The 19,207-nt window shown below is 36.7% G+C and overlaps 1 protein-coding gene across 1 annotated transcript in view; it reads right to left on the reverse strand.

The window, feature by feature from the left end:
- The window catches only part of PTPRM (protein tyrosine phosphatase receptor type M), a 388,464-nt gene that overhangs the window by 183,591 nt on the left and 185,666 nt on the right, over positions 1-19,207 (reverse strand). Inside the window, 4 exon segments of the mRNA XM_086609296.1 lie at positions 3,505-3,586; positions 8,750-8,786; positions 9,912-10,102; positions 10,105-10,169. Coding sequence (XP_086465422.1) covers positions 3,505-3,586; positions 8,750-8,786; positions 9,912-10,102; positions 10,105-10,169 — 375 coding nt within the window.

Below are 19,207 nucleotides of genomic sequence, written 5' to 3' on the forward strand. Positions count from 1 at the left end.
TAAAACTACTACATGAACCATCTCTTACAAAACAGTGAAGCAAACTGCAAATGCTTTCAGGCTTTGTCAAAACATGGATTTGTTATTCAACTTTAAAGTCAAGACCATACAGTCACTTACGTATGTGATATGTTTTTTGTTAACCTTCTACATGATTTCAACTCCGCCGTTAAACCGTATTTGTTTGGAGATGGTATCATGAGGACTATTAGGCTTCATGTATACACAGTCTTTTCTTCTGGCTAACAGATGTTACATACATATTCTCCCTATGTGTTGGAGGATAGGGTCAATTAAGCGGATTTCAAGTTAGTTACTTTTTTGTAAGGGTAACACTTGACAGCTAAACACTATGCTCCAAATTTGAACTCCTTAGTTACTAAGTTGTTGAATCAACGATAATAGATAATAATGTATTCACTAATACTAACACTAATTTGCTTATTTGGCTTGTAAGAATCAAAATCACACAGCTGCACTTACAGCATGTTGTATTATACTATAACTTAGGTATTTAAGTGCAACTGCAAGGAAAAGTTCCCTTTGCTACAAGCTGTAAAGGAGTTCTGAAACAATGAGTGACTGTCAAGATATTTAGGGCAAATACCAGGTAATCCTATAAGTGGAAGTCACCTTATTTTGATATGAAAAGGAAGGTGAAAGAAGGACAAAGAGGAATTAAAAATGCATTGTTTATAAACTGCACCAGTAAGGGCCAGGATGAGTTGATGATGAGGGTGGAGGAAATGAGTGCAAGTAGAATTGGCTTGAAAGCTGAGCCATATTATCATGATCTTTCTGAAGAGTAAGACCTTTCAAAATTGGTAACAATATTCAAGAATGCAGCCAAGACTGTGAATTTTCATTATGCAAGAAGCATCAACTTCACATCTGAAAAAAAAAGAAAAATCCCAACCCTGACCTCCCCACTGCCAGTTATGTATCTCCTCAAATGCTAAAAGACAAAAGTAGTTTCTTGATCTCAAATGTAACGAAAGGAAAAGGCACTCAGGAGAAAATGCTAAGTAACATTATTTAACAGCTACAGCTGCAAGGCTTCTAGTAACTACGGTTAGCAACAGTCCTATGATTTCCACATAAAGAAATCCTTTTATATGTAAATCCTTTCCACAGTTTGGGAATATGCAGGAAAAAAGTGCAATGAGAATGTGCATCGTTCCCTGCTTCCTCATGTCCAGTCCAGCTTCTGCAAACCTCCTTTAAGAAAATCTTTGGGTTCCTCATTACCATTATTGCTGTACTGAAGTTGAAAAGCCTGCCCAAGGGACACCTACAAAGTATGCCCTTGTAGGAAAACATGAATTCCTGTTGCTATCATGAGACCAATCACATGGGCTGGGTGAAGCTTTTTCACTCCCTATTGCAGTTGCGGCAACTGAGAAGGGGGAAGATGCTTCTTTCCTTTAGGTCACACAGTCTTTCAAGCATGAGAAGAGGTTGCGAAAATGATGAGGGGATTTCAGAGGCTTTTAATACATTTCACAGCTAGCCATAAATGTTGTTTGCAGGTATCATTTGATACTTTCTTTTTCACTATAAAAATTAGTCCTGATAGAACGGATTTATTTGGGTTTTAAAAATAAGAAATAAAAGTCACAAATCTGACAAGACAATTGCAGAGTGTTGATGCTATGAGCCACCAGTGACAAAGCAGCCAAATAAATACCTTGCTGGCTGTCCTATGCTAGCTATATCTCTGTTCTCTCATTGTTAATGACCACAGCCATCTCCCTCCTGTGGACCAGGCATATCTCCAGTGTCTCTTGTAGCTACCCGGTTTTGCATTAAAATAAATAAAAACACAATAAGAGAAGAAAAACATTTAACTCTCTATATGGAAATATATATAAACTTATTTGAACCCTATGACGAAGAAATAAAAACTTGTTGAAGTTCAAGGATATGGAAGAGATGCTCTTTGTCTCTTCAAAGGTTTCTTTGCATTCTCAAGTAAAAAGTAATTGAGCTATAAAAATGTATGTGGACAGAGCTTCTGAGAAGCAGCACTAAGAAGAACAAGCTAGTACTTCCTGGCGTCATCTAAATACATTATTCTCGTTAGTTCATGTGTTACATAACGCAAACACACATGCAACAATTTTGTCTTGATTGGTAGGGCATCTTGGGCATTACGGATAACTCAGCTTTGTTACTATAACACATACCCCAGAATTAAAAGCTATAGCGGACATGTCACTAATCCTCTTATCTTAAGCTGAATCATTTAAGTGTCTCTTATTGACTACAGCAATATCCAGATGTTAAGCATCTGAACTCCTCCTCCTCCCTTAGACATCTTGGTAGCTACATTTACATGTTTCCCAAGTAGGTATGCCAGTATTCTTGGAAAAGGCAATGATTTTATCACATGCTAAACGCTGATGGACTAGGTCTAACTTCCCCTGTTACATATTCCATCAAACTCACCTTAGATTCTAGAGTTTTTGTCATAGCATCATAGAATCATAGAATCATAGAATGGTTAGGGGTGGAAGGGACCTTAAAGATCATCTAGTTCCAACCCCCTGCCATGGGCAGAGAAATCCTCCACTACACCAGGTTGCCCCAAAGCCTCATCTAACCTGGCCTTGAACGCTTCCAAGGATGGGGCATCCACAACTTCTCTGGGCAACCTGAGAAGTTTGTTTTTTTTTAATGCTCCTTGCTTCTGTTTGAAAATAAAAAGGTTTCCAAATCCCTTAAAGCTTTATGCAAGTGTTCATCTTCTGACAAAATGAATCATTTCCCCAAGTTCATAAAGATTTTCTGGTACATTCTGAACTGGCCTTCAAGTCACACACAAAAAATTAGGCCTTCAAGCCTAATAATTGTCTGACTTGCGAACTGAGTTTACCTTGACTAATAGATTTAAAAACCTTACAGTCTTGTTCATTCTCATATGTGACATGCTGGGTTATTTTGTTTTAATCCTAGAACTCCTGTATGGCATAATTAAAAAGGAATCCATTTTATTTCATTTTAATTTTTTGCATATTGAAATGCTGCCAGAAAATATTATCTTTCCAACACTTTGCAGTAAAAAAATAATTAATGCAAGATCTTTGTCCTAACTCACACATGCAACTCTTGAGCCTTAATTATTTAGAAATTCTAGTGTCTTGATCTAGTAACACAGAAAAAAAAAAAACAACTGGTACACAGATATATGGCTATAATTAAATGGTCATTTAATTTACGGATAGAGCAAGACTAGGTCTCTTTACAACATCAGGCTTGAAGGAACATTCCACAGATCACACACACAATGGGCACATGCAGTGGAGTTGTACATACAGGGATGCATGTGTAAGTTTTGGTGCAAAGCACACAGTTTAATTTAATGGAGCTGAAGAAAAATTTATAAACAAAAAGAAACTTTTAACATAGAAAAGTATTTATGAGCAGAGAATGAAGAAACAGTCAGGGAAAAGGAGCCAAAGAAAATGAGATGAAATGGGCATGATGACTTGTCTATACTTGAACATCTGACCTGTTAGTTGGTCGTCGCCTGCAGCAGGGGCGATGCGAATGTATGGTGTTGTAAGCTGAGTCACGATTATCGCAGCTAAGGCAAAGGAAGATTTCCAGGTCAGCATGCATGAGGGAAAAAAAAAGCCAGACTGAAGCTAGGCCAGCAAGAAGAATCTTGGTCAATAGTTTATTGTCTGAACTTCTTACAAATAAAACCCAAAAAATTCCCACCAAGTTCCTTTTCATCTTCAGTTATTGGTTAGTTTGGTTATTCTGTAAATTAATAAGCTTTTGCATGTGACTTTCATTCAGGACTCAAAGCACATTAGTTACATATAATGCATTTGAGGAAACTGGAGACTCTTTGGCTCTGCTAGTCACAGCACTGGGCTTTCTAAGTGAAAGTTAACTGCCTATTCAGACTACTCTAGTATTAACCTCTCCAGGTAATTTGAACTAGTTTCACTTTTTGTTCTCCTATTTGATAATAGTACATTTTCCCTATAATTCTTTTAAAGGTAATTTTCATGTAAAGTATTTTGAGGTAGCTAAGATTCATTTTTTTGTATCCACTTGGATCTTTCTTCTGCAAATGAATACTACACATAACTTTCAGCATACAACGAATGACCACTGAGAGTTGGTGTGCTTTTAGTAAGGTATGTATGTAACTGTCTGAGGTCTGAGTTTCAAGTTTAGGTTTGCCACTAAGACAAGAAAAGCCAAAAACCTGAATTGTTTGTGTGCCTGAAGTATTCAGACTTTTCTGCTGGGGCTGTAACAATCACTGACTGGTATAGATAACTATTACCATGTCTCACATTAATAAACCTCATATTTCTTTGTTTGCCAGCAGTTCTAACGATTGCCTCTAAATGGTTAAGCACATTATGATACATATATATTAAGGAATATAAAAAAAATTAAAAGGTCAGATCCAACATGATGCAGCTGGAGAATGATGCAAAGAAAAAATATTGGAAAATTAAGGACAAAATTATATGAAAGATCACTCATTACATAGAACAGCCTGGGTGCTATTAGCAATGTGGCAACGAGTGAGGAAAATAGATCATCTACCATCTGCAGACAATTAAACTCAAAACTGCTGCTGCATAATATTTTGAAATATCCCTCTGCAACACTGAAATGCAGTGTTGATAGTAGCTGCTACAGTACTGTTGCTATTGGATTTAAAATATTATAATACCTTTTTCTCTCTCATAATTAATGAAAGCCTTCCAATATTGCAAAATTAGAACAGTAATGTCTACCTCTTGAGAACTGGAATCCTCGGAGATAACCAAGATGTTTCTATCCAGACAGTGTTGTAAGTCATATCAGGAAATATAGTCTTAATATAAATCACAAACACCACAAAGTTGATAGCAATAAACTTGGAGGAGTTTTGGAAATGTTTTCAACTTGGTCTGCTGAGATTTTACAGTCATTTAGCTTGAAGAAAGAGTAGGTATATGAAGCCATATTTCAAGCAAAATACGACAACCTTTATTACCACTGGTACAAAAATGTCTTCCTGATTTTTGTTTGTTTGTTTGTTTAATTATCTTGTCAAAGAAATGGAGCCGAAACTCCGCAGCCTCTGCATTTGTATATACACCAAATAGTCACAAAGGTCCTAGAAGCCTTTCTCCGCAGAAAATTAAATCAGAAGACTCCGCGTCACACGAATATGCTGCCTGATCCCTCTCCTAGCAAAGTCAGTGACAAGGTTCCTTCTGACTGCAGCAGAAACAGAACTCTCAGCTCTACAAAACTCAATATTCTGATTCTAAATTACAGTCAGTGCAATTAGGATTTTTATATGATCTCTAAAAAGAACACATTTAACAGAGGTTTCATTTGTAAAAATGTAAAGGTCATAAAACAAGAGCATTTTTTAAAACGCTACAAATTGAGGTTGTTTAAAATATACTTGATGGAATGAGGAAGTATTATTCAGTTACAGACTCTACACATGCATTTGACCCACTAGAGTTAGGCTGTACTTTCTGAGAGTTAGGCTGTACTCTTCTAAGAAGAAGACTGTCAGTATGATAATAGGCTATCCAGTGCACTTTGGCTCTGATCCAGCAACAGAGTTCGGTGTGTGCCAGTTGAGCACATGCTCGACAGTAAGCACATACGTTATTCATGTTGACATCAACTGGAGTGAAAAGTGAAGCACCTACTCGGGTTCTGCTGGATCCAGGGCAAGAAAGCTCTGTATCTTTATACTGCATTTACCCATTTATTTAAAAAAAAAAATACAAAAGCGTACAGTGGGCCATGGAATGAAGGCTGCAAAACTCAGTGATAAAACAGAATCTCAGTGATCTTAAAGTCTCAGGGTGCCAACAACTTTTAGATTATCCAGACTTGGAATAATTAAAAGAAATACAGCTAGCAAATTATATAGCTATGCTCATGTCAGGTTCTGAACTCCCATATTGGTCCCGAGGGCAGACTTCAAACAGGCTAAACACATTCCCTTAACACAGACAACAAGGTGGCTTGGCCAAAATTCAGCTGGCTCAGTGGAGCAGCTTGGAGGTTGCCTTGGGTGACCTGGATCCCAGGATGGGCTGCCGATGCAGTTGGTGCAATCCTCAGATTCCACCACAAGGCAATTGCCGAAGCTTTCTGCAGTCAGGGAATCAAGAAACAAGCAGACAGTTGGCTGCACTGTCATGTTTGTTTTACAGGATATACTTTATGGCATAGGCCTTTACCCAGCAAAATACTTACAGGTCTACTTTAAGACAGAATAGTTGCAATATAGTCAGTGAGATTATTCTTTGTGCTCAAAACCAGGTACGTAACTCCTTGATTATGTCCTAAAAGTATATGCTTTCCCACACACGTATTAAATTCTAGAGCATGTCTACTAACTCCAATGGCCTACACTAGGCCATTGTATGTATTTTCATGATCAGACCTTAACTTAAAAGAGGATCGTACCAGTTTTATAAGTGAATGGCCTAAATCACTTCCTTTTAGCTTTAAAACCCAGCTAAACTCGAACTTTTAAAGATAACAGAAGCCCAGAATACAAACATGTCAGAAATTATATTAGTATATGAAAACTAGATGTTATACTGGAGAGCATTTGCAGCCTTATTTGTAAGAAGCATTGTAATAAATAGATGGACACAACAAGCACATAAAGGAGCTTAAGTAGCTTACTGTCTAGTAGCTATGCTGCAGTCACAAAACTCAGTGGAAAGTGTTTGTAAGAGATCAGGCACAGTGGTCAGAGCAGCCTTTGTTTCTTGGAGCACAAGCACTGCGAATGTTGTACCGAGCTGTTTGCAGGGGTATGGACAGATGGGGAGGTGAATGGGAGAGGACAATTCTCTGTTTGTCCCACTGTAAGTGTGGTGACATTAAGCATTGTGCTATTTTTCTAGTCCATATGTGGGAAGTCCAAAGGGCACAGAAGTCTGTTTTTCTCTCAAGTATCTGTTAAATCCATAGGGAAAAACCTGTACAAACAGGCATGATTAATATCATATTAAAATACGTCATGGTGTCTATTTTATTTTTAAAAATGAATATAGTTTAAAAATATAATACAGACATTCAGTTTGCAAGCATGGAAATCAGTGCTTTACAGAAGTCCCCAACTAAGATTTCCACTAGGGACTACAAATGCCATTGAGGACACCTCTGGTTTCAAAGTCCTTACAACAACCCCTCACATTATTTTACAGGCTCCACAAAGCTATTACAAAGAATTCCGAAACACGCTTCACAATAGAAATGCATGGAGATTTGTTTAAAGTAAAAGCTTCATTTCTCATATTCTCCATTGACAAATGGGTAAGCTCAAAGTAGCTTGTTGCTATGGGAGCTACTCCAATCCATAAAGTTACCTTTGCCTCTCAAATGAGAGAGTAAGATTTTTCACTCAGTCAAATAACTGAAAATAGTTGAACATCCATTATTGATTAGCAATACAAATCTTCAAATAATTTAAAATCATTCCTCTAACCAACTATTATGATTTCCGAAGTAATGTAGTCTACTCCTGGTATCACTGAAGCTATTGGAAAATGACAACACAGAATTCCACTTGAATTTGGAATTAATCTCTCATCTATATTTTACTGGGTTTTAGTTTAGATATTTGAAAGTTTTCTATGGTTTAGTAAGCAGTCAGTGAGTAAATTAGAATTAAAACTATTTCCTTTGATTTGGAAAAAAACTCTGGGAACCAGTTCAAACAGCCATAAAAACTGTATTTGTCACATTAGGGAGGATCCAGCCTTTAAACAGAGGCAACTGTATGCTAACATTACTGTTAGTTTTAAGTAATGCGATTCTCATTCATTCTATTTAGAGTCAGTGCTGGTGGTGGAATTGTGAAGTCTACATGTAAAGGAAATCATGGTGGAATCAGTTAGTTAGTAGTTATGAGACATGCATGAACTCCTGCATGGAACGGTGGGACAGGGATGAAGTAGCTTTTGTTTCATACTCTTACCAGGTGGCCAAACCCCTAGGTGGTATTACCTGTTTCTACTCACAGCGGTACTTTCTTTCCTTTTCCTCTACTACAATCTCCAAATAATCACACTATCCCACCACTTCTTTTTCAGGCTTTGAAGTTGTCACCAGCTAACGGTACTAAAATTGTGAGATTACAAAGATAATCATAGACAGATCCTAGCCTCCAAAGTTAAACATATCAGCAGCACGTTTATCATTTCCTGTTTGGGATCAAATCTATAGCTAGCACTGTCTCGATTATACAAACTTGTCTAACAAATGGTAGTATCATGTGCTGACAGTCCAATAAATATATCTGATCTGTACCATGAAAATGAAGAATATGATTTCTTCACTTTTCTTTTATAAAGCAATTAAGACAAAATAATTGCTTATGAGTAAGGGGCAATTTTTCAATATGGGATGTATAAGCAGCTCGTATGCATTCTGCAATTGTCAATTTTACAATTCTATTATATATAGAAAAGTCCAACACACTTATTGTGAGATCATATAAAAACCCACAAAATATATTTTAACAACTCTTTGCCCGAGTAGTCAACTGAGTAATATGTTTATTATTACAAACAAACAAACAAACAAACTTCCTATATTTCAGCTAGAGACACAAATGAATCATTTGACATTCTGTAATAGGTTTATGATGCCTTTTAGCAATATAAACACTTCTGGAAGTTTGCAAAGGCCATGTAAGGGAAAGGTCAGCAGGATGAAATGCAGAATACCTGACATAATATGAACATACCTTTTGTGGCTACCCTGACGCAGTCGATTTTGGTTTCCTGTGTCAAATAAAGAAGAAAAAGGTCATATCTTCTGTTTCTAAGCAAAGATATTCATCCATGATTCTATTCTTAAAAGTACTGATACAATGTTAAAGAAGTGCTCATTTAATGTGCCTCATCACATATTTAACTGCTTATTAAGCAACACTAACTTTCTTTCATAATATGGACAAACACTACTTGGGTATGGTGTGTAAACATTTCACTTAAGAAACCCTAAAGTAGAAAATACGTGGAAGATTCACAAAAGCACAGGCCAAGTGTTCAGCTTTATTCCTTTGTCGACTTTAGGACCATGGGAGATTTTTCTTTTCCTTACAGATAGTATAGTTTGAGGCATCATGCTAGACAATTTTAGAAAGAAAAAACAATCAATGGTGTTTCACATTTCTGCACTGTCAGTGCACTGTGAAAGAGACCATTATGGTTTCTGGCAGAAAACATTTCCAGGCTGTCAGCACAGACAGCCAAAGCTTATCAAGAATTGAAGGGCTCTGGGTAGGTCTGTCCAGGAAATGAAAAACAATTCCAGGAAGAATTAGCCTGATGAAACATGATCTGCGAAGACCTTTTACGCACTTTCATTTCAGTTCCATCTACTTATTTTCTTTTACTGTTTTCACAAAGAGGGGAAAAAAGTGGTTTCTAATTTAGTCAGGGCAATCAAATGAGAAAACGGGAGTTCAAGATGTTACAAACTAAGCTAATGGGATTGGACAGGCTAAGACAGATGTGCTAAAATCCACAATCAAGTTTGGCTTAAACTTAACAAAAGAAATCACAACACTCCTCTTCAAAGCAAGAAAAGAAAAACAAAAAAAGAAAGAAAAAAAGCCAAATACACTCATTGGACAGCTTTTAGATAATAAGACAGAATGGTGAGGCACTACTGTGCCTACTTGCTCTTGACAAAATGTGCTGTTTTCCCCTTTTATTTCCTGTAACCTTTAATCATTAAGCAATATTGTGTTAGGAAAACTGTTATTTTTTAAACTCAGTGTGTTAAATTTCACAGTTACTTCATTTTCTCATTAGCAACTAAATTGAGCGTCTTGCTAGTTGGTGCCAATCATCTGTTTACACACAAATACTGCATAAAACCACACCTGTCGTAAGACTTACCCCATTGGCTCTGCTAGCAGCTTGAAAATAGATGCTGTAGCTCTTATGAGGAAGAAGAGGAGTGTTCCAGAAACCACTGTATGTTTTGTTATCACCAATAGTAAAAGGCTGAGCAGCTTGTAAACCATTGGCTGGAAACTCTGCAGCAAAGTAGTACTGGGAATTCAAAAGCGAGGCATTCTGGAAATGAAGGGCACTGGGTAGCACTTCAGGATTTCAGTTGTCTTTTTGGTCCTCCGCGGGCGTTCTTCTTCAACACTATTTGATAGACGCTAAGAGTGTAGAAAGAGAAAGAACAAAAGAAACAGATGGGTTATTTTAGGAGTCGGGCAGTCAACTGATTCTGAAACCATAATAGCATACCAGTATTTATGGAAAAAAAAGAACTGTTAAAAAGCAAAGGCCACAGAAGAAAATGTCATTTTGATATTCAGGTGTTACGAATTTGTGGAATAGATTCATTCATCTAAATAAATTCATTTTGTTTTGGAAAAACAAAATTAGCCATAGACACCACAGCTTTTTGTATAGCAAATACCCAGAACACTTTCTTGTTTGAACTCTTGTACAGAAAAAAGCTTGCCTAATTAGTGATAAAATGTAGAATTAAGTATCATTTTCTTCACAGAAGTAAGTATAAAGCTACAGGTTCCATCCTCTAACCTGTCTAAACTAAATGAAATGAGTAGTAAGATAAAAATGAAGAAACGAATTACAAAAAAGTGGGGAATAGTATTCGCTTAACTGCTGACATTATAACTATAAAAGCACACATAGAGTAAATTACAGTCTTTTTCAAATTTCGGTGGCATATTGACTATTACTGGGCAAGAATAAAACTCTTTGGATGGAAGTTATTCTTACTCAGTAAAGCACTTTTACACATCTTAGGAGATAACCATGTTTTTAAGTGTTTCTGCATTCTGAAAGCAATTCAGTTTGTACTTGCATTCTTTGCTGTGATGGGACCTACAGGGAACAGTCCATCTCTCTCCACTGTAAAGGTGCTAGGGACATTCAAGTGGGAACAAAGAAATCGTGATTTCTGCTGTATATGCAAACAGTATAATCATTATACCCTTGCAGTTTCTGCAAAAGCCTGAGTCAGTGCTTTCAAATTTGTGAAGTGGGAAGTTCATGTCTCTAACGAAGACTGGCTTGCAAGTTTATTGCTTCACTGGGGACCAGTGATTCTTAATCATTATTTGTCTCTTGGAATCTTGAATCCTGGTAAGTAAGTCAGTATAAGTAACTGATGTTAAAGCAGCAGTGTGTCCACATTTTGCACATCAGCTACATCTAATAACAATTTATGATATTTCAAGTTGATAATTCATAAAAAGTAGCAATCTCTGGGTAGGGTATGTCCCTTAAAGATGAAATATCCACACAGTCATCTCACATGTTGTTCCCACTGTGTCATCTCTAGGTAGACGGTACTGCTTACAGAAGACTCTGCCCAAAGTACAGGGACACTTGGGTTGGGCCTCTGCAGCTCTCAGTCTGGACCTAACAGGGCTTATTAGCTCAGTCATATCACTGCATAGCCATGGCTATTCCCCTTCTGCAGGCAAATCTGATTTAGAAATAAAAGAGCTGACTTTGTGCAGTCACCAAACCAGCTCATAGCTAGTGAGCTCCTGCACCTGCTGGGCCTCTGCCAGATGACTCAGGCTGCTGTGAGCGCTGGCACAGAGCTCTCCAGCTCTCGCACTCTCGGAAAGCCTTGCCGACTCGGTACACAACCAGACTAATGTACTGCTTCTACACTTGAGCTACCTTTGCACATTCCGGTAATGTCGTGTGCTTGAATGATGCCCCATCCCTGGAACTGTTCAAGGCCAGGTTGGATGAGGCTTTGAGAAAAAACCTCATCTAGCAGAAGGTGTCCCTGCCCATGGCAGGGGGGTTAGAACTAGATGATCTTTAAAGGTCCCTTCCAACCCAAACCATTCTATGATTCTAAGACAGCACAATGCTACATCTACAGAGCCATCATAGCTGAATATCACCAAGAGGCAGAACAATGTCAATTCTCTTGGCCATCTTACTGTTTTTTTACCAGAGCTACTGATCACATGCAACAGACCCTGTTCACTATGTTTTTAAGATCTAGCACCTCCAGTAGGAGATGCTGCATTTCCTATGCTCACAAAAAACATCCAGAAAGTTAACATTCAGAATGCTTAAAACCTCTTCTTCTGCCTAATATAGGCTTTCAGCGCAGTGGAGATTTAGTTTAATGTTAAGACACTTAAATGTCTTCATGAAGATGTCTATATATCTGTAAACTCCCCTTTCAGTCACTGGAGAGCTAGTCAGTACAAGCAACAGATCTTAAAGACCAGACCAGTCTGGAGGTGTTTACTTTTAGGTCAACTTAATTGCTTTCTAGGCTCTACTGACCATAAAAACTAAATACTCAACTCACATGTAGACATCTACAAGTGGACACTTAAATTAAGATGTTTAAATTCGATGCTGAATCCCATGCAGAAGTCTATCCATGTATAAGTAAAATTTGGAACAGCCAGGGAGACAAACAAATGTCTTGAGGACCCAATTGAAAGCCACTGTCTGTACATTTGCAGTTCTGCACAACAAAGTCTACACATCTAGCAGAAGGATTTCATTAGTTGATTAATACTATGCTGAGTAGTAAATGATGGTCAATACATGGCAAACTTTCTTTGATCCTATGAGAATTGATATGTAAAAAACTCGCCATGAAATATCTAAGCTTAAAAATATATCACTGTCATTACAATGTTGTTTTTTTCTCTTCCAAATCAAAGATTGACATGATTTTAGCAGTTAATTTTCTAGAACAAAACACAGTTGCTTAGAACTGGGATTCCACACTGCTTTGAAGAGAGTGTGTTGCCTCCTATAGCTACTAATTTACAATAAATACCATTTGTGAATTTAAATGGAGTATTGGAAAAAAAAGTTCAAGGTGATGTAAACACCTGTTCTTGCAAGGCAGTGAAGCTGGATACACTTGCCTAATACCACAGCAAAGATAAGAATCCCTCAGATTCACTAAAGCATGATGGAGAGTAAACAAAATTATTCCACTGTCGCATTCAGGAGAGTATTGTTACTTTTTTTATTGCAGCAGGACTGACCTCAGACCAGACAAGGTAATATGACCTGTTTCAGTACTGGCTGAAATGAGGATTCTTTCCATTTTTCACTCAGTGATTAGAGCTAAAGATTGTAGATACTTTAGAAATGAATCTGTCATTAAAATGCTCCTTTTCTTCTGGCAAATTCATGTTAGTTATAATACGTGCACTACTCCTTGTATATTACATTTTAAATGCCTGCCATCTATTAATCTTCAGATACATTAAAGAAAGAACTACATCGAGGGGAGCAATTTCAAGCTCAAAATGTCTTTTCATCCTTACTCCACAAGACAAATTAGATTTGCAAGCATCTAGACCTCAAATCTATTTGCTCTTCAATAATTTAAGCACTGAAAGGTCAAGCAGCTCTTTCTGTTCCCCTTTATCAAAGTCCAAGTGCTAATGAAAAATAACTAAATCCTGTCTGCTGTCCAATTTCCACACACTGCTGTTTCTCTGATGTAAATTAACACATTATAAGCACCTGGGTCAACGGAAACCTGACAGAACTTTATGAGTGATACGTTTTACATTTGTACAAATGAGATCATCTTGCTAATGAATTTTACAAAATTACCTCAATTACAATTATAATCCAAAAGCTTCCTCTAATTCTTACTGTTAAAATTGCTTTCTTTAATACATAACAGCTGAATTACCTACACTGAAAAGGGTTCGAGCTTAGTGAATTGCGCTAGCACTGCACCAAGACTCTTTCTCTTAAGTATTAGCCAGTTTTCCTGCTAGTTTGAAGTTGCATTATTCCTTTCCCACACTTCTACATTTCAGAGAATAAAGTCTTCCTCCCTGTAATCCAAAAAATAAAATCTACACTACAGAGAAAGGAGTCAAAAGCATATCGGCTATTGGAAGAACTTAGATTGATCTTTCTGGAGGAAAGAAATGTAATTTAAGTTTAATTCGCGTTATGCAGTTCTATTATAGAATTCCAATGCCTTGGAAATTGAACACAAAATCTACTTTTACATAGACTGAAACTTACTGTTGCATCAAGAAAGGAACACATGAGAATTATTTTCAAATTAGGATTCAAATACTTCAAATTTGGGGATTAAAAAAGGTGTCTGGGAAAAGAAAAATTTGATGTAATTTTTAAGCTACTTTTTATTTTAACAATTCTAAACCAGCTCCAAATTAAATTATTATGCAGAGATACAGATCCAAACATAATAAGAACTGTAATTTTGGTTAGAAATTAGACATACCAGGCATCTAGATATTTTCTGAAATTGGGTTGCTTAAATAAAATGATCTATCCATGTCTGCTAAATATACTTATTTTTTTTCAGAGTTGAAAAAGAGACATGAAAGAAGAAAGAAAACATGTTAACACAGTAATCAAAGATGCTAAGAATATTTAGACAAATGAACCAAAGAATTCAAACAATTCAAAAGAAGACTTAAGTGTATATCTGTTCTTAAGTACATTAAATGATGGGTTTTAGTAACTTGCTGAATCAGGACATTATGCCGCATTACTGGAATGCAGTAAATCAACTTTAATTAATCAAAGTCTCATTCAAAGAGACTAATTTTCCAAGAAGGGTCTATGGATACAAGCATGGACTTCAGATTCTTACTACAGAAGTTCTTAACATGTACAATCCAGGTATTATTAATTGAAACTTATGAATTTATAATTACACCTTCACCAAAAGTAATTCCAAACAGAAAACAAAGGGAAAACAAGCTTGATTACTTCTTTATTGAAATGTCAGCTCTACTTTTTCTCTCTTAAACAGTCTTGATGCTTTACCTAACTGAAAGCAATTCAATTGAAGCCATAAAAATTTTTAAAAGTAATTTTACAGAAGAAAGATGGCCTAAGGAACTGAGTCTAGACTAAGATTATCTAAATTTATTTACTAGCTTTAATACAACTGTTGTGGGCAACCCCAGGCAAGTCAATTAAATATTCTGTGCCTCAGTTCTCCAGCTGTACAATAAGAATGGGAATCTTCTTATTCCTTGTGGCCTGCTTCAGCTGTTCAAAAACTAAAACCACTTGAAGACGTTCCTTTCTATTACCCTTGAAAAAATATTTTTTTTTTCCCTAGGAAACATACAAAGCCTGCAAAGCTGTTAAGCTCCACTAACAGTGCCCTGATCAGCTGTGTAAACTGTTGGGCTATTTTTGCAGACTGTTAACAGTGACACTGTAGAGCCTAATTTGAAGCTTTCTGCTCATTGCAGTCTTTTTTTACTCTCACGCTTTGCTATAAACGTATATAACCGGTACTTTTTATAGATCTACTTCTGTATATCGACTTGCATGCTCACTTTGTTTTAATTCTAACAGATTCAAACAATAGAATAACCTTTAATCTACATATTGACCATTACTTAAGTTACTTTTCCCGTAGCCTTATTTTATCTATATGCTAGAATCACTTCACTGCATTCTTCTCCTAAAATATTGAAGTTCCAATAGATGGCAAAATTAATAATCCCCAAAACCAACTCGATTGCTCAAATCATAAGTCTATAGGGTCCCTACAATTTTACCAGTATTTTTGAAGACGCTGAAAGTTCTTCTATTGTACTGATTTTCAAGTCATAAGCACTTTTAAAAAATATCATCTGTTTCATTCATGTCTTGCACCCAAAGCATCCTATACCTTTGCTCATGACAGGTTACGTAACAAGTTTAACACTGCTTCTTTAAAAAAAGACAATCTTTGAACAATTTTTTCATATAATCTGTCATATAACTTCCTCTTAATCTCTGTCATCAGTTGTCTCTGACATGTTCCTTTCATATTATATGGATTAATATTGGGAGATTCTCATCTATTTCTTCCTGCCCTTATATTGCACTAGAGTATTGTAATTCATTCTGTAATTTAAAATTTTACAGTACTAGAAATTATATGTAAACCATATCTTGAAATGGAAGTGGGAAATGAAATTTACAGTTAGTAGGCAAATAGAAGAAGGCTACAAGAAATTGTCACTAACTCTCCTCCTGCTGAGCAAGTGTCTGTATATTTATTATAGGTGGCATTAAACAAAGGTGATAATGACAATCCATGATTTATCAGGTGACTCATCATCATAGCTACACAGGCTTTGCCAGTAGGTCAGGAGTTCTAACAACGTATAATATATACTAAACAAAATATACTCCATGTGCAGTCATTTTCAGTACAGATGTGAAGCCAGAGAACCAGCTAAACAGTAGTCCTGTCCCTCTGACTACTGTAGAACTTTGCACATTTTATCAAAGGGGGAAGCAGACATTGTTCAACTGTGTTTTATCTGCATATCAAGAGATCATTGCTATATTCAAGATCACATTTATAGGCTGAAAGAACTGGGTACAGTAATAATTGTTCCCAGGGAGGCTATGGTCTCTGGACAAGGACAATCTGAAAGAACATAAAATGGGTAGTTTATTTGGGAGTCGTGACATTTCTTGTCCAAACATTAGAAATGAAGCAACCTGTATGAGTTTGGAAATTTTTTTTTTTTTTTCTGAGAGTGAATTAGCATTGTTACAGGTGGGATAGGGATTACGTCAACGACTTCATAAACTTGAAGTTTATGGAGTAGAAATAAGACCAGAGAGGTCTTGATTAGCGAAAGGACAAATGAGTATGCCTACTAATGATGGAGAAGCCTGTTCAAGGTAGCCCCCTCTATTTCAGTAACGTTTTATCTGGGAGATGAGAGAGTTTCTGGGCTTTAAGCAAAATACAGCCTTGCCTGCTACAGCTTCTAAAAGGAGAAGAAAAATGAAGCAGCTTGAAAAAAAACAACCTTGCATGAACATAAGGTTTAGATATGAACATACAGAACTTAATAGTAAAGAAAAACAAACAGATCAAACAAAACTTCCAAATTAAGGTTGCTGCACTAATGCCAACAACAATGCAAGTATTGTTAAAGTAATATACTAAGATTCAATTTATAAAGGGGAAAAAAGGTGAACTAGACAGCATTGCAAATCATATTTGCAACACAGAAGCAATCAAAATTATTGTGACTGTTCACATGAAGTGCTTGACATACCAGTGTTAAAGGCGTACTGCCTTTTCTTTTTGTGAGTGAAGGGAGTCTTAAATACCTATAACTTTTTGTTTGCATCTTTACTTTAAGTCAGGAAGTTTTATGTAAAAAAAAAAATCCACAATCTTTGGCAGGTTTCTTAGTCTGCAGGACAGTTGGTGCTTCCAAAGTGTAGGAGAGAGACTGAGAAAAGAAAATACTTTGAGCTAGCAGCTTGTTGAAACTTTAATGGAATGATTCTACTTCCACATCTGACTTTATTTACTGGCTTTTCAAGTCAAGAGGTAAGTCTGGTTAGATTCATCAATGCAGGGTCTGTCTTCATTCTCAGGAAACACTATCACTGGCACTTGAAATTTCCAGCCCATGGGAAAAGTCAATTGGAAAAAGCCATACATCTTTCGGAATCAGAACTGGAGTGAACACAAGAGAGACTAATATTATACAGCACCTCCATTGTTGTGCAAGGAGCCCTAATTCTCAGATCAATCAAAGCAGAAAAACCTAAACAGCTGTAAAGGAGGAGATAAGACAGCTTAGGTTCAGCCTCTAGAGATACTGCCAAAGGTAAACTCTCAGGTATTGTAATAAGCTTTATCTTCACAGACTCAAGTCCACTGGGGAACGGTATCTAGTTTTTAATGTAAAACTCCTAAGCTGCTTTGTGACTGCCCAACTCTTTTGTATGGACAGTCACAAAGACTTAATAGTCAATATTTACAAAGGGAGAGTTTCTGGGAAAGATACATCCAGGCAAACCTCTCCTTAGCATTCCTATAGATTTACACAGGAAATCCCTACAGTTCTCATATGTGGAGTATTATGTCACTAGGAAATTAGAGATACTTTGCTGCTTCTTTCCTCCAAGGACAGTCACTAGGGGAGGATATGACAAAGCGTACAATTCCTTTGAGAAGGAAAACAGTTGCTACATAATATCTTAATTGCAGAAGAGTCAGATAGGCTCTGAAAGTGGTAAAGCAATGGCCATAAGTTCATCATGGATTTAAATTTTTTTTCCAAACGCAGAAGAACTGATAAATTTCTCTCTTGTGAGTTTGGACTCTCTAGGATTTAAGGGAAACATCAGAGCCTGGGCTCCAAAATTCTCAGAAGAAAATCTGCAAGAAAGGAAAAAGAGACAATAACACACACTCCTTCCACGTTCCAGTGGCCAAATGGGTGCCACCTAGTCCTGATGACACAGTGTATTTAATTTTTTGCTTTATTTCCTAGAGTACAGATTCACTGTTTTAGAGAATCTAAGCACACTACGTCAGAGGAAGAGAGTGTCCAGCAGATCTTCAGCTTTGTAATTGCAGGCAATCATGTATCATTCACAAAATGTTTTGTGAAATGTTTCTGCCTTTAGATTCAGTTATCATAAATGATGACCCAAAATACAACTTTGTTTTGCCAGTAAATAAATCAAAAAGAAGAAGGAGAGAGAGAAAAAAAATCTTTTAAGGATTTCCGTTTGTAATACTTTTGTTTTAGAAGGATAATAAAAGATTGCCAACATGTAAGTGGTAGTAGATAATCTGTATTCTGTTTTACAATATATAGCATGCTGATGGACTGCAGTTTTAACTTTGTCCAGTCTGTCCTTTGCAAAAATCAATAAATTCAATATATATGCTAACCTACCCTTACTCAAACTGGTAAGAAGCATTTGATCAACGCACATATAAGTGGCAGTTAGACATAATGCCAACAATAATTGTGGCACAAGAGGCTGTTGTGCTGCGCACTCAGATTTGCTGACTGACAAGGAAATCAGAACCGTTCTCTTAGCCATCCCAACTGCCCCAAACCCTTGGTAAATATTGATGAGTTTTATATTTTTTTTTCTCCTTGGACATAGAGCCCCATGGTTAATTATTTCTAATTATTTAAACACTGGTGCCCAACTAGGACTTGAGAGTGATACTATCATACTGGTATACAAGTGTAAGAGACTGTCAGAATTACAGCAAGCAGGACGACAAGGACACAACTATGGCTCCACAACTGTTACATACGTTCCTACACTTGAAATTCCTTGATCGTGAAATAAAGTTTCCCCACTCCCACTCTCCAAGGGACCGACTACTACTCTATACTGATACGATCAATTTGATGAGGGACAATGTATTA

Source organism: Tauraco erythrolophus, chromosome 3 (genome assembly GCF_009769465.1).
Source record: "Tauraco erythrolophus isolate bTauEry1 chromosome 3, bTauEry1.pri, whole genome shotgun sequence".
Classification (NCBI taxonomy): domain Eukaryota; kingdom Metazoa; phylum Chordata; class Aves; order Musophagiformes; family Musophagidae; genus Tauraco; species Tauraco erythrolophus.